The sequence below is a fragment of the Vanellus vanellus genome, assembly GCF_965231255.1.
Source record: "Vanellus vanellus genome assembly, chromosome: 1".
Classification (NCBI taxonomy): domain Eukaryota; kingdom Metazoa; phylum Chordata; class Aves; order Charadriiformes; family Charadriidae; genus Vanellus; species Vanellus vanellus.
This window is the reverse complement of record NC_138905.1, coordinates 63,358,719-63,381,765: the sequence shown is the minus strand read 5'-3', so window position 1 is coordinate 63,381,765 and position 23,047 is coordinate 63,358,719. Positions and strand designations below refer to the sequence as shown.

At 42.1% G+C, this 23,047-nt stretch overlaps 1 protein-coding gene across 1 annotated transcript in view; it reads left to right on the top strand.

Annotated features, from left to right (window-relative positions):
* TBXAS1 (thromboxane A synthase 1) overlaps positions 1-23,047 on the top strand; it is a 233,219-nt gene that overhangs the window by 131,109 nt on the left and 79,063 nt on the right. The window contains exons 5-8 of the mRNA XM_082493832.1: positions 3-119; positions 8,150-8,238; positions 10,672-10,820; positions 12,508-12,638. Of these exons, the coding sequence (XP_082349958.1) occupies positions 3-119; positions 8,150-8,238; positions 10,672-10,820; positions 12,508-12,638 (486 nt within the window). The remainder of the gene's footprint in view (positions 1-2; positions 120-8,149; positions 8,239-10,671; positions 10,821-12,507; positions 12,639-23,047) is intronic.

Below are 23,047 nucleotides of genomic sequence, written 5' to 3'. Positions count from 1 at the left end.
AGAAGCCGAACTTGATTTCCAAGCCAATGCTTGACAGCATCCTTTGTCTTCGTGGTGACAGATGGAAGTACGTCCGGAGCCTCCTGGCCCCAGCCTTCAGCGATACCAAACTGAAAGAGGTAAGGTGTAGGCTGTGTTGCTTTCCTAATATAGAAGATATAATAGTTTACTTTTGTGCAAGCACCTACTTTATATCACTCTAGATTAAGAACAGGTAAAAAACTGCTACTTTGTGCCTGTTTGTTTAGACCTGAAGAGCACATGCAGCTGAGTATACATACAGTGTCATCCAGGTCAGAGATTGGTGAAAATCAGAATAGCTCATCTGAGAATATGATCCTCTGTCTTTATGTAAACCAGTTTGTCCATAAAAGTGTAGCAAACTCAAAAAGGAGCCTTACACCTTCCTTCCCCCGCCCTGTTAGGAGTAAGCTAAAGTACGGGAAAGGTTATTGCTCCCGGTTGGAACATAGCTTCTTGTGATTTGCCAAGTCAGCAGCTCTCGTGTTAACACAGGAACTGCTGTCAGTCTATTTTCATTTCTCCTTCTCCTTCCCCCCTCCTCCTTTTATGCTTTAATCCTTTCATATAATAAAATAAGTCACTGGAACAGAATGTCATTGCCAGATAAATACCTCTGACTGAAAATAAATGTCTCCGTGCTGACCTGCTGCTAATTTCCTACAAATGTCTCAGCATTTACTTAGCCATGGGAACCCATTACTGGGTAACAAAGTCCTATTTGAGTGGCACGATATCTCTTAATTAAACACAGATAAATGATTGACTGCTTAAAGTCTTCTTTCAAGGGTGGGGGGAAAAAACCAACAACAACAACAAAGCACCTCTTCCTTTCTGTATTTTATTCTGGAAGGGAACCATGCCTCACTCCGGTGCCCGGTCCTGGGCTGTAAAATTTTCCACTGGGCAGACGCTTGTGTTGTTTTGACATGCCGCTGTCGAAATCCACAGTAACATCTAAATGTGTCTGGCTCTCCCAGCTCTATAGACAGCGGTCGCTTAGCAACGCCGGCTGTCACCTCCTTATTATGGTAAATTCTAATTGGCCGGCAGCCTGGCAGAGATGCTGATTAATCACGACTGACAACGCCATTGGTTATGCGCCCCGACATTTGCTCTGTCACCGGCTCCGTCGCGAAATTTTCGCAAGGCGAGGATGTTTAAATATGCAAGTGATTAGTTGCTCATGGTGTTGCGGGGAGAGGAGAGTTTTGCATTTTCCTAGCGGAAATTAATCTGCCTTAGGTGCAGGTCATCGGCTCTTTGCTGGTGGACCAACAAAAGATGAAGCCGTGCTCCCCTCGCTTTGTGGAGAGCCACCTCTGCCAGCACCAGCTAGGCAGACTTGATGGAAGAGAGGGGTGAGGGTGAGCAGGTGGAGGCCCTGGGCGTCCTGCTTTGGGGCTGGGCAGGCACGGGTTTGCAGGGTTTGACCAGTTAAACCGAGGTGGGAGAAGTCATGGTGCTCGCCATGCGTTGCTTGGTGGCGGAGCTGCAGCACAAGAGGAGGGTGGTGGTAGGATGTAAAACAAAGGGCTGGCTCTAGTGCCTGGTAGCTCTCTCACATGCAAAAATGGAGATCTTTAATTTTAGCCTGAAAATCAGCTTTCCCTGTGCCTCTTCCAAACTCTCTGGAAGGGATGCAATTGTGTGTGGGCTCAGGGTGACCTGGAAATGGCCACTTTCTCCTCCCGGTCTACAGAAAGTGGGAAAAGCAATGGGGAAGGTTTCTGAAAGGCCCAGCTTTGTTCCTCTGTTCCATGTCTTCGCCAGAAGACCATCTCTCCCTATACAGAGAGACTTTTGCAGTAAGTCCATGTGAGATTAAGAACCTCTTTTGAATAGATGGACTCCTCGGCCTTGCCTTTCATTTTCTACCCAAATACATGAACGGTCCTGGGATTTGAAGTTAATGCAACTTAAGTCCTCGCCCATGTGCTTCTCTTGCTGTTGCTTAATTTAGAAGCCATACCAACACTTCTCAAAGGAAATCAATGTTCATTAATTATGATCTCACTTTTCAACTCTCCCATATTCAGTACTCTCTCAGAACCTCTACAGCAGCATGGAAATAAAAATACCATGTTCTAGTATTGGCCATGCCACAGAGTATTCAGAATTATGTAGAAGACATCTTGTTTATGGTAAACTCTTCCTCTCTACCTCAAAGGAGGTAGAAATAAGATAGTTTTGGTATTAATTTATTGCATAAGAACCTGGATATGTCGTTTTATACATGTTTATAAATACTGCTAGACACATTCCTCATTTCTTCTCCGAAGGCATTGATTCCTTTGCCACGGAGATCTGAGCTTTGACAAAACCCCAGACCAAAGTCTTCCTCTCTGTTCACTCTGCGTGTCTGCCTTGCCTTCGTGCCCCTATGCAAGCTCCCCAGTGATGCTGGAGAGACTGCAGACCTCCCGAGTAGCTTTGGAGAGCGGTTCCCCTTGAGCACCACAGTCCTTAGTGCCACTCTGAACATAGACTTGTCTGTCTGGATGCTCTGAGAGAACTGGGAGCTATTAGGCTGTGACAGAGCAATAAATGTTAACAACTCCTTGTGCTCCCCATAGAAATCACTTCGGCTAAAAGATGCACAGAGGGCCAGAGAGTTGAGTGTAGGTTCCTGATATCTCCATTTCAGAACCACAAGAATCTACTACTAGGCTAAAGGACGGCTTCAGCACTAGCAATAACAAGAAGCCACTCTGCAGCCCGGCTGCTGGAGGACAAAACCCAAGACAAAGCAAATGTATGTTGTTAAGGTTTGACCTGTGATGCCCCACAGAGGCATCTAGCTGCTGTGGCTGGCGACAGAGGCATACTCTGCCCTTGCCTCTCCACAGAAGCGATGTAGTGTCACTGAGAGGTTCGCTAAGCTTGAGGAATTTCCTCTTAGCTTGGCAAAAAATCTCCAACGGCCAGTCACCAAATGAGGAAAAGTTGATCCCAGAAATTTGAAATTTGCAAAGTTATGAGCAATTAACTGAAACTAGGGGTTATAGAGCTGTTGGGTAGCCAGTGTAGTGGTTGATGCATGTATGCAGAGTTGTTTTCCTAAGATTTTTCAAGATTTTCTGGCATCTTCTCCAGCTTTCTCTCTCTGTCTCCTCAACTTCTCTTTAAAAGCCGTGTACGGTTTCACTTTTGCTTTTATGGATTTTTATATGTTGTGTGTTCTTCCTTTTTAATTTTCTTTTTCTAACGAGTTTGTAAAGATTAGTAAAGCAGTCCACTCCAACTAAAGGAAGGTTTGGCTCCAGATAACATTAAATTTGAATACGATAGTGGTGAGCACAAGATAAATCAATAGACTTCTAAGCTTGATCCTGCTGTAAGATTTGGTAGCATCCCACATGAGATGCCACTGGAGTTGGTAGTAGATCTGATAATAAGCTCTTTCCAGTGAAACCTCTGAATTGACCTCATAGTGCCATTGCTATGGGAGCACTAAGAATGAGAAGTGAGAAATAGGAGGCAGGAGACCCAAAAAGTTTCACTTCCAGCTCTGCCATTGACTGCCTGTGGGTGACCTGGCAGAAACTACTTAAATTCTCTATGCAGAAACAGCTTTCTTCTGTTAAATGGGAAAGATACTGAAAGTTGATCCAAGATGTAGTTCATGAGGGAACTATTGGTGAAGTAAAATACCTGGAGGCCCTTAAGTAAAAGATGCGGTTCTTGATGTTTCTGTCATGCTCTCCTCAGTTATTATGTATTGAAACAAGCTGATACGTTAGTGATCTTGCTGTACCAATCTTGATTCCCTATTTAGTATTTCTTATGCTGTTCCTCTTCTTTTTGCTGTGGTGCCTGTGATGATCCTGCAGTTCTGGACCCCTTGTCAGACTTGATAAATAGCTTTACTCTCTTTTACAGCCAACACCAGCAGAAAACCTATTGATTTTTATTTATTCTGATGGTGCTGCAGTAGTCTTGTCATCTCCTATCAGAATGCCGCTAATCCTTTCCTCCATTAACCAACCATTAAAACAAAACAGAACACAAAAATTAAAGAAGAGAGCACAGCATAATGTAGCATTGTCCTAAATAACCTGAGAAGTGGAGTTTGTGTTGAGGCATTTTCTTTCAAACAAAGGGAGGCACAAAGCAGAACTTGTAATACCATGGCAGAACAGCGCAGGAAAATCCTCTAGTGTCACTCTCGGGCATGTAGATCTTCCCGGTCCCACTAGAACATAAGATCTGACAGTCCAACTGTTGATGTTTCCTTGATTTGCTCTTACTCTGCTTGTGCGCGTTGGTCAGAGGCATTTTGGAAGGGTCTCTGGAAATTGCTGTTGTTACTCAGCAAAGCGAGTGTGCTCACTTGAGACAAAGCAAATCGCTAACGTGATCACTAAGCATGTATGTGAAATGTGTATATCCTTGAGCCACAAATCAGCGTCTGGTTGAGTTGCTCACTTTGGTAGGTTGTGCCCATGAAAAGCAGGGCCCCACTCTGAGGTGATGGAAATGAATCCTCTCACAAACATCTTCCTGATGCTCTGCTCTTTTCTTGGTTTTAGTCAGGGACTTGAAATCTGGTACAGAAGCAATTCTTATGTTAGGGTTTGTATCCTTTTTCCTTTTCCTTCCCTTATATTTCATCCCATTTGTGGGAAAAGAGCCCAACATGAGTTCTGCTTACTTTATGTGAACAGTAAAGTCTCCAGTGTGTCTGTCTACAGTGAATATGATCCGGCCTTCTACTTTATAGTTTGGGTGCTAATAGTAAGGGGAATAATAATATTGAATACCGAGGACCACATCTAACTAGAGGAACGTGACTCTGATGCCTTTGAACAGTGCAAACATCCCCATGCACCATGCATACGCAGAATCAGAAACTAATTGTTGTTATGTGCCAAATAACATATTGGCAGGATTTATACAGCAAAGCCCCTGGCATCATGAAAACCCTAACCCCAAATGCTCTTCTTTGGCAGAAAGCAAGAAATTTGGACTCTGGGCTACTCTTGCTATTAGATAACTGGCAGATCAAATATTTACAGGGACCATATTGTTTAGATTTTTCTTCATCCTGTTACTCTCAGCCAATCTGAACACAGAGCAGCTGGGGTTTGTTTACCCACCAAGAACTGAATCTCAGGCAGGTTATGCAGTTTTTATGTTCTGACTGGCAAATAAGAATGTATAGGAAGTTAGTGATACCCAAGGCGGTGCAGATCAACATGTCTGTTTTCGTGCCGGTTTTCAAAGTTCGGTATAGTTCACCTCCCCCAACACAGTATTTTCTCGACAATCGAACAAAGAGTTTAAAGTGTTAAGGGACTTGAGAATGTTTCAGTCTGTGGTCTTTTTAGTTAGCAGTCTTGGACTAATTTATGTCCCTCAGGGAATAAAAACCCAAACCCAGGATTCCTGAGTACATATCCCCCGTAGCTTTCATATGCAAATAATTGTCTCATTGATATGACTTTGTCCTATCATGCTAACAATAAATCAAATACATGTGCCCCCCCTTCCCATTTTCCTGGTTAGATTTACTAATAATAAACATCTCGTGGCTAGAAATGAATTGCAAGGGTATTTTGAAAGACTGGTGGAATGTGGAAAGTGCAGAGGTGCTGTGAGATGCCCTGGCCAGGCGTACGTGCCCCTGCCATCTCTGCCAGCTGTTGGAAAGCAATAGCAACCAGCTGGGTGGTTGCAGGTCTGGTGATGTGGTGAAGAATAAAAGAGAAAATAAGGCAATAAAAGGAAAATCTGAAATTATCACCATCTGTTTAGGAAACATCATACCTGTTAAAATATGAATTTTCACTTTGTTCTCCTTGACTGATTCAGTTCATTGGAGGGACTGGACCCAGAGTTTATAAAGCATTTCACCCTGGTCCAGTCTGTTGAACAGAAATGTGTTAATTTTTTTGAACCATTAGAAAAGCAGCTCACTGCAGGGGACCTTCTTTAGAAAGCCAAAAGGGGAAGAAAACTGCCACATAACGTGGTGTGTACCTCTCAAATGCATACCAGCTATTTTACCGAATACTAATCTGGCTTCAGAATTGTCTTGTGAGACTGTGGCAAAGCCTAAATCAATCCAGCTTTGAGCTGAAATAGTGACAACCTGCTCTGTCCTATGTAGGTACAGGACCTCGAGAGCAGCTAGACACATTCTTGACTCAGACTCCTGCCTTTGGAAAACATGCTGGATGCTCCCACGTTGGCCTTTTGACTGCATATAGTCTTGCCCATGTGTTAGGATGGCAGTGTGCCTGTGCACAAAGTGTTATGCCAGTTTCACAGAGATAGAAGTGCCAAGCAAAATGGACTTGGCTGGGCAGGCTGCAGAGCTCTCGGAGTGCGCTGAGAGGCTGCAGTAAGTCTTTTTTGGTATCAAGAGTGGCAGAGGAGTAGGACAAGTCTGTTCTCATGTTTGTTGACATCCGTATGCCGAAGGAGGTTGTTCAGGAAGGAAAGGCAGGTTTCTGTGCGTCTGTCTGGTGATGCTTGGCATAATTGTTGAGGCAAGGCTGTGATACTAAATTGTAGGCTATAAGGATTTCTCGGCAGTCCATATGGAGAAAGAGCCATAGCAGATAATGCCTTTAGGGTCATGGATAGATTGTTGCTACACCCTTCCTCTGCTCCCCTGGTAGATGTCATCAAGGCAAGTGTCTGATGCCTCTCATATGTAAAAAGTTAAAGAGAGAGAGAGACTTTAATGAGGCCTTGGTGGTTGCCTATGTCATGGTTTCCGTGAAGCGCTGAAGAGGAGACTACTGCACTGTTAGCTACAGCCAGGCTGTGGGTACGTCTGCCTAACCATCATGTGTCAGTGACTGGAAGAACAATTAGCTGTATAAATTCATGTGAATGTCTGTTTAATGGCATCACCACTCCAGAAAACCCTTTCTCCACATAGCAATAGCAGTTTGCCCTCAGTAACTTGTAGTGGTATACATGGTGCTTTTCTAATGTACCTTTGTTATGGTTTGAGGAAGCCACAACAATTTATTGTCATTCAGACAATTATTTTATCACCTGATCACCCCTCCCCAGACAGGAAGGGGAATCGGGAAAAAATAAGGAGACCTGAGGGTTGAAATATAAACAGATTTCATAGAATAAGACTAGATAATTAACATCAATAACACTAAAGACCCAATATTGATACCAATGTATATAAAATATACAAGGATTATGCTCAGCCTATTCTATCAGTAGGAAGCTGTGCACTCCCAGCAGTGGATGGCAAATGTCAGACACTGCCAGCGCTACAGCTTCAGAAGGAAGGCCTCAGTGGTCCGGCACTGGGGCAAGAAGCTCTCAGGATCACAGCCATCATAGGAGAGAGAGAATTCCTCAGCAAACTTTCTAATTTATATTGAACGTAACATTCATGGTATGAAATAATCCTGTTGGCCAGATTGGGTCAAGTGCCCAGGTCTTACTCCTCCTCATCCCCGCACCTGGCAAGCTCGAAAACGCTGAGATCTTGAAACCCACATACCATAGCTGGCTATGAAGTAAATATTTTCGCAAATTCAGACACTAGAGTCTTCTAAAAGTACAGTTTTCTCAAGCGTTAGAAGAGACTTTACTGAAAAGTAAAATTACTGAAAGAGAAATTAGCCTTGTATCGCTCAAACCAGGACAATGTTAAATCCCTCAACCAAGGGACAGCAGGGTGGAAATGCTGGGCCTCTGGTGCTAACATCTTCACAGGACCTTTGGGCTATGGAAAATATTATTCCTTCTGCCCTGGAGTATGTGTAACCTAAATGTAATGCACTGTAAATATAGACCATGATAAATCATCAGTTGGAACAGGGAATGACTAGAAAGAGAGGGGGATGTCTTTGCTTGATAGCTCTCTGTGTATATAGCCACAGGTGGGCAAGAACCAAAGGTCAAGTAAACGACAGGGCCTCTCGAGTTTAGACCCAGAGCTGGAGAAGGGCATCCCTGTAATGGGTAGCTTTATTTTTAGCAGACACTCGCAATATTTCGCCTTACCTGTGCAAAAGTGCCTGACCACACCTGCAGAGGATCCTGCGAGCTCCATCCCATCTACTGAATAAAACTAATTTAAAGTAATTGATGATCTTTTTTTTTTAACGTTTTAATGTTTTTCACAATGCACTGTGTTCCTTTCTAGATGACACCGCTAATAAACCAGGCCTGTGACGTCCTGCTGTGTAACTTGAAAGCCTATGCAGATTCTGGCAAAGCTTTTGATATCCAGAGGTATGTTCAACATGCCAGAAATTAGTAGCAGATTTAAAAAAAAAAAAAAAAAAGTCAATAGCAGCAGTTATTCTAAATATGCGCTTACTGTATAAAAGAAGATTTTTTTTTTTTTTTTTTCCTCCCTCGCTTTTATAAGTGGAGATCATAGTTTAATAGAGGATGTGTCTGATGGATGCCTTTTCTTCCTGGGGAAAGCCATTGCATACTTGAAAAGTAATTTTGGAAAAGCATCTAATGTATTTCTAGCTGTTGTTTAATGAAGTTTTAACAGCTGGAAGCAGAAGGGAAAGCTGCATCAGTCCCTGTCCAGTCTGTTTTCTACAGTCTGCCAATAATGTACAAATACAGGAATTGATCTAGTATCAAATCCCTCTAGTCCATCACCCTCCTGCTTTTTTTATATGAGGTTTTTTGAACACTTAATCATTCTTACTACATTCCTCCTAACCCCCTCTAATGGCACGGTAGCCTCTTGTGAAACGACAGGATCAGTACTCCAGATGAGAACGCACCATTGATTTATAAAATGACACTAATATTTTCCATACTGTGCTTTCTCCCATTTGTTATGCATTTAATACCCTATTATCTTTTTTGTTGCTCTTTCATCAGAGGTCTTCAGTGAACTGTTCACGACACTGTCTAGACCCTTCTCTCAGCACACGGATTTCTTCTAGGACCCTGTACAGCATATGAGTAGTTCAAATGCATTCTTTTTAATAGGCACTGTTTTGCATACATTTCATTTACTAGGTTGGCCAGTGCCTTCTGAATTTCTTTGTGATTTCCCCCAAACCGGAGCAGTGCAAATCATTTTGTTTCATGTGAAGAAATGGATATTTAGTCACAATTCATCCATCTCTTTTCAAGTACATACACAAGTGTATGTGTGTGTACAGAGATCTCTTTATTAAACATCTGAAGAGATGCTATGAAACCTTGAGGTATATTACGCTTAGCCTACCGCTCTGATGAAAATTGACCTTTTGAGTCCTTCCAGGCTTTTCCTTTTTTTTCCATTTGTCTGTTTTTTTAGCTATTGATCTATGATAGGATTTCACCTCTCAAGACGCACTTTGGAAACGACCTTTTGAAAGTGTAAATGAATGATGTTGACCATCTCAGAGTATGATTTTCCAGTTGTTTTATTGTACTACCATTTCAGCAGGTTTGACGTATATAAATGTGATTCTCATTGCGCTGCAGTTTTCCAGAATTTGCTTGGGAGATATTTTTTGGATGTAAATACCCTATCTGCAACCTCCTGTGGACTTGTACATCAGTTGTCATTAGGCATTTTGTGCTTTGCCAACAACTCAAAATTTAGTTTTTAAGCTTTTTCAGTACCTTGGAGAGGTGGATGATTGAGTGCTGCTGAAATTATTGTTTTATTGCAGTGCCCCCTCTTTTAACAGTTCGACTTTTAATAATGCTTTTTTTTTTTTTTTTTTTTTTGTGCATGTGTAAGAGTTGTAAACTCAAAGAAGTTGCTTAGCTTTTCAGTACTGTTTTTATCTTCCAAATCTGCTCTGGTGTCATCAGAATGACAGTGCCCAAAGATCACAATATATATACAGGATGTACTGGGCCTAAGTCCTGTCCTTCTCTCAATACATGCTCACTCATGTTAAAACACCAGAGAATTCGATATTAGCCTTTTGTAAGGCAACATAGAAGAACAGTCATTGCAAATCTGTCCACGGATTAGAAGAATCAAATTTCTAGGTTATTTTACATTCTCAGTCCATTTATCTCAAAACTAAATATAGCTGCTAGTGCTCAGTAGAAATAAAGATTGTGAGACAACTGGATAGATGGTCAGATATGCGGGAAGAGATTCAGTAAGTTCTGAAGCTTCTAGGTCATGGTCCACAGATCATTTGTAGTTCTCAAAACACTTGCAGCTCCTCTGCAGAGATACAGATTTCACATGGTGTCAGTTCCTCTTGGTTTTGACCACAATTTTACATTACAAAAGAAGACAAAGGAAATCCTTAACAGAAAATTTTACTTAAGCACCTCATCACTGAGAGTTTAGACAGGACTGCTAGTAAATGTGGTTTCTGCAGTTTAAAATGAGAAAGGAATGTTCTCTGTTATTAAGATGCATACTAAGAAAACGCTTATGAATCTCTGGCCTGTTGCATTTGACTTCTAAGTAATAAAAACCGAAATTGTTTATTTTCTATAATTTTTTTGTGGAATTATGGAGCTATATGAATATATGTTCACTTTGTAGACCGAGAGAAGACAATCATTATTAAGCACCAGCCTTTGTCAGAATGATGGAAACATCTCTTATTGGCAAAGCTCAAATCTAAAAGCAAAAAGAAAATCAGAGGCAAAAATTAATGTTATGTTTCTAGAAGCAAGGTATTAATGGATATGTAATTTGGAGCTAATGATTTATCATCCTTCAACTCAATGCAGGTGTTACAACTGCTTTACCTTGGATGTCGTTGGTAGCGTAGCTTTTGGTACTGAGGTGGATTCTCAGAAGGATCCTGACGACCCCTTTGTTAAGAATTGCAGAACATTCTTTGAAATGTCTTTGTTTAAGCCCCTCCTCATTCTAATCCGTGAGTATAGTCTCCCTTTGTCTACTTCTTTATGGCAATTTTTAAAAGTCATTCTCAAATTGCAAAACATGCTGAAGCAGGAGCAGGAAGATGTATAGCAGACTTTATTTCAGAGGTGTTCAGAATGTAACCTACAGGCCAAGCGTACCCTTGAGATTTCCACCATATGCTCTACAGCTCTTGTCACCATTAATACAACTTCTTCCAGAAACGGAGAGTCTGGGGAGACAATGCTCCAGGTTGATCTGAGTGGAAGGTTTCTGGGACCTGTAGTTTCTACAATATCTCTTTTAATACAGTTCTGCATTAAAACACAGTGACTGCCCTTTGGAGCCTGAGAGTAAAGTTTTTGCGCGCTCGGTTTGCTTGGTAGAGATCGAAATCCCACCCCTAAACAACAGTGGGTTAATAACCCACTGAAGAAAAGAGGTGAAGAAGCGTAAGCAGATAGTGTAAGTCCTCCAGATTCTCATTGCAATAGCAGCAGCAGCCTGGTTGGTGGCTATAAAGGTGATAAGTGCCAGCACAGGCTGTGAATAAGAGAATGCATTTATTTTCAGGTGAATAGATAGGGAATGCAAGAATGGCATATAAAGCCATTTAGTTCTAGGGCACGAAAGCTAAGGCTTCACAGTGTCCGTGGCATTGTTAATGCAAGGGTAGTGAGAATCGTAGCTGAGGAAGCCACAGCACAATCAAAATTCTTGAGGTTTTACCATCTTGCTATCGAGACCTGCTCACAGTAGTGTCAGGTGGCACAGTGGCAAAGTTTCCTGTGCCCATCTGATCCTGCTGGCATTACAGATTGCACCTGTACTAGCAGCACACGAACTGTTTCCTTCTGGAGTTGTGTATCCAAAATGTCCTGGGGTTAATGTTTAACCTGATTGCAAAGTGTGGTTTGTGACTAATTTCTGAAGGACAGAAATGTGCCCCTGTGTGTCTAAGATCACGTCCTTCATTAAAGAAAGTTTCTGTAGGGTTTGGGGTTGGATTCCTTGGTTGATCTCTTTCTGCTAGTACATTGCGTGGTCCAAATTTCCACACCGTGTTCCCCTGTTGGCAGCACAGGGGTTTTCTGATGACCGATTTGTTAGTTTTAAGCTGTTTGTAAACTAACAAGGGGTTTATTGAGAAGCAAGACTTTACTCAGGTTTCTAGTTCCTGACTGTAACGGCCATGGACCGTCCCCGTGATAACATCCCACTTCCAGAGTCTGTGGCCTGTTTAGAGAAGCAAAATAAAATAGCGAACTGATATCCTAATATTGGAGAACTGTAAATGAAAATGACTACTACACAATTTCATGGATCAGCGCCGTAAGCTGCTAGGCTAGTTCAAGATCCCCCACCTTCTGTATGTAATTGCTTGAGTAGGCAGGGAAAATAATTCTCCCTTTTCTTGTGGTGGCTCTGTGGCATCAAGAAGCTGAACTGTGAAATCCTGAAGCATTGTGGAGGCAGGCTTGGAAAGCATCTGTCTTGGATGGACATGGAATTTCTGAAAGAAAATCTTTTACCAGCCCATGGGGGTGGAAGAAAGAGAGGGAGAGAAAGAGGAAAAAATCAGGTTTCACAAAAGTAACACATCCCACTTGTTTAATTTTATAATACTAATGAAAGGAGGGGGGTATTATAGGATTTTACAGTCTGATTCTGTGTTTTCATCTTTAAAATCACTCTTACAGTTTCTTTCCCATTCATAATGATCCCATTGCTCCGGATTTTGCCAAACAAGAAACAAAAGGAACTGAATGGATTTTTTATCCAAACCATAAAAAATGCGATTGTCTTCAGAGACCAGCAAGATGCAGCTGAGGTAAGGCCATTTCTGTGATAAATATATGGATAAGCAAATGTTTTGAGGGAAAACTGTAAGTGGCATAAGCCTCAGTTGAAAAAGGAGACTCAGTCTGTTTAAACATTCAAAGCAATTTAGTGAGGATTTTATTAATTTTTAGCTTAGGTACCATCAACCAGGCTTGGTGTTAATGCAGAATTGTTAACATATAACAAGACAGACTGCTTCTCTTAGTTTTTCCTGTTAAAATAAAGATGCAGAAATGTAACATCTGAGATGACTTTCCAACCTGGTTTCTCGACTGAGAAAGAAAGATTCACCCTGTAGAATTTTTTCTCATCTCAAAGTCAGCTGTTTTGTCTATGCTCCTTTTCCTTAACGACCAGAGAAAGGGGAGCCCCCACTGAGTCTTTCAACCCAGTCATTACCTGGGAGCTGAGGTAGGTTTTATATAGTCTGGTGACAGTTCCTACTGCTCTGGAAAATGAAAAGAACTTGAATGTCTGGTTAAGAGCAGACACTTGATATTGAGATGGCTAAAGAGAAAGGTAGTAAATTCTACCTGAAGTATGCAAGATAATGGGTATGCATTATTAGCAAATTGTTTGTTGCCCATGTATTTCTCATCTGGACATAAGGTAGTTCTGGGATTTTTTTGTTTTTGTTTTAATCACTTTTGTTTTATGAAGTATCTGAAAGCATGTGAATTTTTATGAATTTTTCTCTATTTTTGATATAAAAAGCATTTGGAACATAGGTATGTGCTTCAGTTCTGTGATAAAAAAGTTCTTTAGGTCTGCTTGTCCTGTTGGACCATTTTTTACTGCAGACTGCACATAACATCCCTAAAAATAAGTTAACCACTTAATTACGGATGTGTAGTGAGAAACAAAGAATATTGATGAGAATTCCATTTTAAAGGTAACTGAAACAAGTTTTGCATAGCAATTGACATGAAATACTCTACAACATACACATTAAGAAGCTGTTAATGTTGAAATATAAGAGACATTTCTTACCACTTTGAGATGAAGAGCAATTCTGATGGTGTAACAGCACAGGTGAGAATGGATCCTCCCGACTTTTTCTCACCTATTAGCCCCACAGCTGTCACCTTTCAGGAAAAAATGGATTTTAGTTTACGTTACATCCAGGACACATTTAAAAGTCAAATTGATATTCAAAGATATTACAGAATCACAGAATGGTCAGGCTTGGAAGGGACCTCCGGAGATCATCTCATCTAGCCCCCCCACCAGAGCAGGGTCACCTACAGCAGGTTGCACAGTGTCCTGGTTTGAGGCATCCAGGCGGGTTTTGAATGTGTCCAGAGTGGGAGACTCCACAACCTCTCTGGGCAGCCTGTTCCAGTGCTCTGCCACCCTCAAAGTAAAGAAGTTCCTCCTCATGTTAAGATGGAACTTCCTGTGTTCAAGTTTGTGACCATTACCTCTTGTCCTATCACTGGGCACCACTGAAAAAAGACTGTTCCCATCCCCCTGGCACCCTCCCTTTAAGTATTTATAAGCATTAATAAGATCCCCCCTCAGTCTTCTTTTCTCTAGACTAAAAAGACCCAAGTCCCTCAGCCTTTCCTCATAGGAGAGATGTTCTAATCCCCTAATCATCTTAGTAGCCCTTTGCTGGACCCTCTCCAGCAGATCCCTGACTTTCTTGAACTGGGGAGCCCAGAATTGGACACAGTACTCCAGACGTGGCCTCACCAGGGCAGAGTAGAGGGGGAGGATGACCTCCCTCGACCTGCTGGCCACACTCTTCTTGATGCACCCCAGGATGCTATTGGCCTTCTTGGCCACCAGGGCACATTGCTGGCTCATGCTCATCCTGTTGTCCACCAGGACTCCCAGGTCCCTTTCCACAGAGCTGTTTTCCAGGAGGTCAGCCCCCAACCTGTACTGATGCATGGGGTTATTCCTCCCCAGGTGCTCAAAGAGCATATTGATGCTCTTTGCTGTGTTGTGTGTTCTGTTCTTTTTCTTTGACTTTTTCTGCAGTGAAGTCTTACTTCTGTATTTGTTGCACTTTATCACCACATGCTTCTTGTCCTTCCTCTAGCCCACATTTATAAGTCTATGCCTCCACCAGTCTTTAGGTCTTTGTCTCCGTCCTTCCTTACATCCAAAAGACTGTAAATACCACTGACTGGCCACAAACAACTCATGATTCATAAACATGGTTCCTGGCCCAGGCTGAGTGCTGGAGGAATGTTTTCTACCAGGGATGGTGTATCTGAGCTGCTGCACAGATTCAGTGTGAGCTTTTAATGGCATACTGGTGTCTCTGGATGTATGGACAGTTTTTGAATCAAACCTTTATGCTGAAGGGGTCCGCATGAATAGTCTACTCTGTGTATCACTTATAAAAGGATAAAAGGGACAATGAAACAGTCTAGTATGGATTAAAAGTAGTTACTGTATTAACTACTATTGATAAAATGCAATGTATTTCTGTGGCAGTAGCACTGAAGGCATCAATCATAGGCTAAATCCTTCACTATACTAGAGGTGGTCGCTCCCTCAAACTGCCGACTAAGGACAGCAGGTGGGTTAGGAGAAAACACAAAAGAAAAGCAAGATGGTAGTGACAAGAGCAGGAGACAGCGTTCCCTGCACGTGCAGCCTGTTTGCAGGTTTCAGTGATTGATGGAGCAGGGGTTTAAGGTTATATAGGAAGAGATGCTGGGAGATGCTGTAAGAGATAACACATGGCAGTAGCTGCCCAGTATCAGGGCAATGTCGAGGAAAGTACAAGGTCCATGTTTGCCTTAACAGTGTATGCCCAAGTCCATAACTGGCTGTGGTCCCGCCTGCTCCTGGACTTTTGCCTGGTTTGCAAAATTGGCGCATTAAGTCCCCTTTGCAGTTTGGGATCATTAGCACGGCTTTCAAAAGCCACTGGAAAGTTTGGAACTTCCTTTCCCCCCCCCTTTTTCACTGCCTGTCTCCTTACGCACTCTTAGAATTTTGACTATTTTAGGTTGGTGGTGCACAAGCCTTGTTACAAGCATAGGCAACTTAATGATTTGCCAGGAACACTAAAAATGGTATGTGAAACAGATCAAAATGCAGCTGTGTCCAATTTAATGCAGAAATGTAATCTGTAGAGATTAGGTGTCCCAGATAGCCTTGCGTTGAAGGAGAATTATGCCCCATGTCCTAGGTCTCGAATGATGAAACGTACCCACTGAAGTCAGTCAGAGTTTTTGCACTGAATTTTAATGAGGCCAAGATATAACCAGTAGCTACTGCTTTGTGCTAATTAAGGAAGCCATAAGCAAAGGCTTACTGTTTCCCTGTGTTGCATTAGGCCAATGGGTATTAGGTTGCCACATTCCTAGGTGTTACACTGTGTACATCTTTTACTCTTCATTGATTTTATCACCATTAAAAATGCTTTTGGGTTTGTTGTTTTCTTTGGGGGAAAAAAAATAACGGCAAAATAAAAAAAGCCTTTGGAGCAAACTGTGAAACAATGAAAAGCACCGTGAAAGTGATTCAGCTGAAGCTTGTCTTCCTCTCATCTGCAGCTAAGTGAACGAAGAATAAAGAAAGGCCAAAAAAACAATGTGACAAGCAAAGTCAGCCTGTTATCATCCCTGTTCTATCAGTAAATGAAACAATGGTTCTGAATGCCTAAAGATAATCCCATGGGCAGATAGTAATTTTACAGCCAGGTTTAGATCTAATAATACGCTTGCAGCTTATATGAGATCTGTGATGTCACTTTCTCTCATCCCATCGGTTAGTGCTGCAGATGTCATTTTAATTATATATTATCTTTCTTTGGTCAGTCAAATAATTTCAGTCCTGGATATTCCACTCATTTGGCTTATATACAAAAACATTTAGTGGTTCTACTTTAGAAATTTTAATATATTACATTTATTCATGGATTCAAATTATTGTAAAATGCTTTTCCCACTATTTACAGAAGAGCAAATTCACCCTGCTCAGAAGAAAGAGCACAAATTTAATGCACCACTTAACACCTACTTTGAAGACTCCAGCAGGATTTACGTGTTCAAATACCTTATCCTGATTATCTGCCCAGGTTTCAATTTTTCCCTTAGGCAAAATGTTTCCAGAAACAGGGCAGATAGACTGTTTGTTTACTTCAATTAATGATAGTTTGATAGATTTTCATTTAATAATCTGATATGCAAATCATCCTTGTAAGAGTTGTTTTCCTATCATGTTATAGCTCAGTGTTTAACCTACCAGTCTGTTTTAAATGATGATGTCTAGAAGAAGGAGTCTTTCATGGTGATCAGCCAAACTAAGGCTTGAAACTAAGCCCCCTCAGCAGGTGAAAGGCCAGCATTTCATTTGTAATCCATAGCAATAACAATAATTGGAGTGTAACAATTTCAGGATATTGCAGAAACCTTATTTTTGGAAAATCACAACAGGTCTGTAGGAAAATCCACTTTTCAAAATATGCACCCTTTAACAAAGAGAATTGGAGAGTTCATAGAGACTGCAACACATTCTACTGATGTCTCCTGATTTTTCCCGTCACGCTGTCCACTGTACATGCATAATTCAAGGTCACTGATCCATGCCGGGCAGGTAGTGACGTGATGATGTTTCTGATGATGACCAGATGTTTCTTGGTGGTCTCAAGCTCATTTGAAAGGAGAGGGTGACAAAGCACAGGAAAGTATCACCAGAACTGTATTCATTGGCATCTCGGTTGGCAGTTTAGTCAATCTGGCTGGAGAACTATGGACTACCTGAATGCTTTTGGTGTAAGTGCAAGAGCAGGCAGAAGGAGCAATGGGAGAAGAGTGTGAAGGCTGTGCTGCTGTGGACCACCCTGCCCATGAGCCACGCGGTGTAAAGCCACAAAGAAGCTGTACGGTGCTGCCAGTCCTGGTGATGATCTGCCCTCCCGTGAATTGGTATGGCCCTGGGATGCTCTGCACTCTACTGTGCTTGGTCTAGATCAAAAGCAGCAATTGCCAGTCAACAATTGCAACCCCCTCCAGTTTTCCCCGCTTCTCATTCCTACCAATCCTGTCCTTGATCCCTGCTAAGTACAGTCACTGGCTCTGCTGACCCCCAGTTGCCCACACACCCAGGCAGACACGAGTGATTCCTGGTGCGTGGACATCCTCTGCTTTTCCAGCATCAGCCATGGGAGCCTAAAAAGGTCGGGAAAATTAATTTTAAGGAAATCTGAGACTAAGCTGTTCAAATGCTTGCAAAGGGGAGAGAGCTGCGCTTTCACTACTGGGTAGCAATAGTAATGTACTATAAGGAAGTGGTATCTTTTAATATCTTTCTGGGAAATGATGGCCTGGTTACAACTTTAATCTCTGCATCACTGATTCCCAGGGAAAAATCTGCAATGAGCTCCCCTAAATGCTTTACCTAAGGGGAAGAGGGACATATGTGTGTGTACCTGCATTCGGGAGGATAAGGGACAATCTGAAAACCTAATTACTGTGGCACTCTGTTCTTTTCTCTTCCTTCCCCAGCAGTTCCCTGGAGTTTTTCCTTTTCATGAACTAATGAACTATTTTATTCAAGAGCTGCTTGAAATGAGTTGAGCAGAGGTAATCCTTCTGAAAAAGTCTGATCCTCTCCTTGTCAAGGGAAAACTATACAATTACTAAGAAAACTTAGTTAAAAATTTGCTAAATACTGTGTACATTCCAGGAGCTATGTGTGTGTTTGAACTGTGGAAATGCAGTACAGATGTTAAAAAGTAAATATTTTTCTAAGGAAACAGCAGATGGGAGGATTAGACACCTTCTAATAGCGTGCAGTTTTCCTGCCTTTGTAGAAAACCAAGCAAAACTTGTTTATATTTGAAAGAAGGTGTCCATTTAAGGAGACGCACTATATGCCAAAATTAAATAATCAATTTTTATTGATTTATCAAGTCAGTAAAACAAAGGATCAGTATGGTCCTTTTGTTTTTCTAAGTCTGTAGGAGGGATGCTGCAATTCTGTTCCGCTGGGCTGTTCTCACGGTTTGATCATGTCATTATCCACTGCCTTTGTTGGGAGGAAATGTGAAGTGGGCTTTCCGGAAAGGTAAATGAGTGTCTTAAAGATATAGAGGGAATTTGTGCCAAATATGGGGTTTGAACCCACATATTAAACCTGTATGTCTGCTGTTTTAAGCAGAAGGTTATCATTTCTCTAGTATACGTTAAAAACTCTTCTGAAAATGATATCTGGTGTCTGTGCTTGGGCAGCATACAGTGATTCTAAGAGGAAGAAAAATAGCAAAAGGTGTTTTAGTTATTCACCTTCTTTTAAAAATCAAGCCATTACTGCTTGCTTTTAAAATTGTGTTCCTTCATTCCCCCATTTGAAGAAAAATCCCTTTTTTTCTTTCTTTTTTTTTCTTTTTCCTAAAGATGTAATGAATTTTATAGCTTCCTCAGAATTTCTTAAGTGGGCATTTTAACATAGCAAGGCCTCAAAACCTCAAAAGGAGATGTACTCAAAATCCCTATTACTTTTGGTCACCAGTTGAAATTTCTTGATCAGTCTGTTGTTCTTTTTCCAACGGTGAATTGCAGGCCTGCAAAATGTGATCTTTTGGTTTCAGGCCTGGGCTGAAGTGTCTGGCCGAGGGGCTTTCATCATGAAATGCAGTTCTGCAGGCTCTCCGCTCAAAAGAGATCAAGGACAGAATAAGTAACGAGAGCGGTGACTTTCTCACCTCCCTGAGGCGTGTTGATGGAGAAGCAGGGAGAGTTTTGCATTACTGCTGCATCTGTCCCAGTTCTGCAGCCCAGCACACCTGCGAGCCCAGCGCTTTTACGAGCGCTGCAGTCACAAGAAGATAGCAAATGTCTGCTTGGTTACCTGCTGCCAGCAAGCACACATCAGGTCTGCTTGCTGTCACTCACCCTTTGCTCCTATCGCACCATTTCTACTGCCTCCTCGGTTATGGATCAGAGTGCTTTATGGATCCTAGACAAGGAACAGGCAGATGGTATCATGTAAATATTATCTGCCCCACTCCAGCAAACCCTGCAGCAACCATAACAAAATAATCTTGGCATCTGGGACTCTTTCTCCGATACCTCCATGTCTCCCCACTCCCTTTTACTGTTTTTCAACCACTACCGTGTGTCTTCATTTCTTCTTCAGGGGGTGACAGAAGCGGTGTCCCTGTCTCATATTTCACATGTCCCACCTCAGCTACAACCTGGGGTCCAAACTGCTGTCGTGCATGTGAGCGATCTCATTGACTTCTGGGAGCACCGCTCACATGCTCCAGAAAATAGACTTGTCCCAGAGGACAGAAATTAACTCAAAGGACCGGGGTGTTCATATTGATTAACCTGGTGAAGTTTTTGGGTATCCGGAGTTGCCAAGAATGGTCTTGCAGACAGTACTGGGGAAATGTGAGTATCTATGCAGGAAAAGCTAACCTTGCTTTCTAAGACATGCGTGGTGGAGCTTCTTCAGGAGGGCCTTCTGATGGTATTTTTGCCCCTCTCTGGGCAGAACAGGGGAGGTTCAGACACTCCCTATAGCAGCATTAATCCATGGGAAGTCATTAGGCCAACAGGATGCCTTCAGAGTTACAGGGGGGAGGGGCTTAAATGCTTCTGTCAATAAGGTTTGCATGCATTTTTCTCCTGTTTTCACCAGCCAGTGCAGGAAGTGAAGATGGACATTTGGCTTTGCTGATCTACAGCACATGAGAAGCACCTTTTAATTGAGAAGGGTGGGATTTTAGTGTTGAAAAAAACTCATCCAGAGTAAAAATAAATAAGCTCACATGCTCAGTTGTTGGTAATGTCAAGGGTTTTAGTGATTTTTAAAAATTGTGTTTATATGGTAAAATCATTCACTTAAAATATTGTTTATCAAAAATCCAGGCCAAAAGATAGCTTAAGGACTTTTCCAAACAATGTTTGCAGTAAAATTTCTCAGAAAAACTGGAGGAGGAAAGAATTAAAAGACGAGCCTGTCTTTTTCAAAGAAACCGCCCCATGCTTGAAGGGGAGATTAAAAGTCCTTTTTATTTTTTTGCCAGCTCCCAGCTCTGTTTACACCTCCTTCTAGGTGCTGGTGGTTGTGGTTATACCCTGTTTTTCCCGGTTCGTTTTTCCAATGAGCAAGAGCTCATTGTGCATTGAAGGTGGGATCCAGCAAACACTGGTCTGTGTCACTGAGCTTTGTGGTGGCTTGACCGGCACAGGCCAAAATAAAGAAGGGTGAGGAAGCCAAAAAGAAGGTGTTTTTCCTTTATAAGGGCCTGTGGTGTCTTTCTCCTCCTCTGCAAACTAGACCTGGCCCACCCTATCATGAATCTCTTGCTTTACCCTCCTTTATGATGGCAAGGGGACCCTGTGCTTGTTATCCAGAGAGAAGTTCAAACATTGAAAATCCTGTTTATGCCTGTGGTAATTCCCTGTAGGCAATAACGTCAGTGCTGGCCACTTGTCCCAGCCTGATCCTGTGCTAGTAATGAGTATTCGCAGCATGCATTTCAATGTCTGATTAAATCTTTCTGAAAGGCCATCTGTTTGAGGAGGATGTGGCATAGGCTTTAATACTTTTTATACCTAGTACTCAATACTGCTGTTTCATGACCTTAGACATAAAGTTTGTCCCCTGGTTAGTTACCATCTCTCCTGATACTCCGATCAGAGAAAATAATTGGATCGAGGCAGTTGCAACCTGTTGGGTCACTGTGTGTCTTTGGGGAAATGTTCCTGGGTGTTGGGTCACAGAAGTTACACAGATCCAATGAGACTTTGCTATGTCCGGGGCTGAGAAAAAGGTATCTGTTTCCTGGGAAGGGAGTAAAGCATCTCCGGCTGCCTTTCTTTTATAGCACTCAGGGCAAAACCTGATGTAGTCATATATCTGTTGATACATGCCAAATCAGTAAGTAATCTCGCCTTTCTGTTGCATGTTCTCATCTGTGCAAAATATCCAACCTAAGCAGCGTTACATCTGTCTTTCAAGGTCATTCTCCTAGAGGCTTGGAAGCACAGTTTCCCTTTGCCATTCCCTCAGCATAAAGTAAATCTCCAACATGTCTTTTCCCACTTCCTGTTGTTTGCTTTCCTTCATGGTACGATCTCAGTATTCATCCCTTTGGCTGAAAGGAAAAGGATATCACCCTGAAGTTGTGCAAATTCCCTTTGTTTTGTAACTTCTCTCTGTTACAGTTCCTCATCTCTTCTGCACATTATCCTTGCGGTCTGTCCCTCCCAAGTTTCTCAGATGATCCTACTTTAGGTCACTGAAAGCTGTTCCTTTTTCCTGCTTAATCTGTGATCTGGTCTTCATCCAGGGTGTGGGGTTTTCAAATCAGCAAACAAAGGGAATCTTGCCATAAAATGAAATCATCTGCAGATTAATTTTCTGCGTAACAGGGTGATGGCCTTTAATGCCAAGGTAGGATATAAGATCTAATCTTCATTTACATAGGTGATTTTTTTTTTACTTACTCTTGATCTAAATCTGAAAGGGATCTGTTGACTGGGACTGGGAGTTTTATGTATTTATTTTACCTTGCCATTTAGAGCAATAGCATGTTTGGGTATTTTCCCTTTACAAACAGACTTTCTTCTGACATACATAACTAGAGCATAGCGTCTAAATTCTTAATATAGAAAAAAATCACAGATTTACTGACCTAATTGCAATAACAGAGCTTTCCCTTTGTCAGTTCTAACATTTTCAGTTTTGTCTTGTCTTTCATATTTCATCCTCTTTTTTTTCTTTCTTTTATTTGTTATTGGTTCACCATTCTTCCTCACTGAGTCGTTCCCAGAACTAGGAGGGGAGTTGCAGCACTTGTGGTATTAGTGGGTGATCTTCGCATTTTTCTCTGTTAGCCTCTCTGTGTCTCTATTTGCCTACAGTGACCTCTCTCAGCCCCACGCTCTGCCTTCTTTTTCCAGTACAGTATGACCTTTTCTGAAGCAGTTATGAAAAAAGCGTTCCGTGATATTTCATTCTGGTTCAACTGTCTCGTCCATGTGTTGGCGTGTTTTGATCTCTGGAGGTTTTTCCCTTGATCTGTCTCAACTGTTGGTATCCACTTTGCGCTCCTTTGATATTTCTCCCTTTTTCTCTTGTGTCTACTTACCTTAGCAGATCCATACTCCTACTTATAGGAGACACCCACAGCCCGTCTTGCCAACAGGAGAACCAGTTATGTGGCCAGCATTTGGATGCCAAGCGCATGAGGTTGCTTTTCTTTTGAACCTGGTGACAAGTCAGTCTGAGCATCTCAGTGCGCAAAGGTGGCCAGCTTTGTTTGCCGGGGCAATTCTCTTCTTGCCACTGTGCCCAGGCTGCCTCGGGGATTGCCTCTCGCCCCCACAACCTGCTGGAGCCAGCAGAGCCGGAGACCTTCCCTAGACCCCATCCGCTCATGACCGTATCTGGATTTTGAGGATAATTTAACATTAGAGT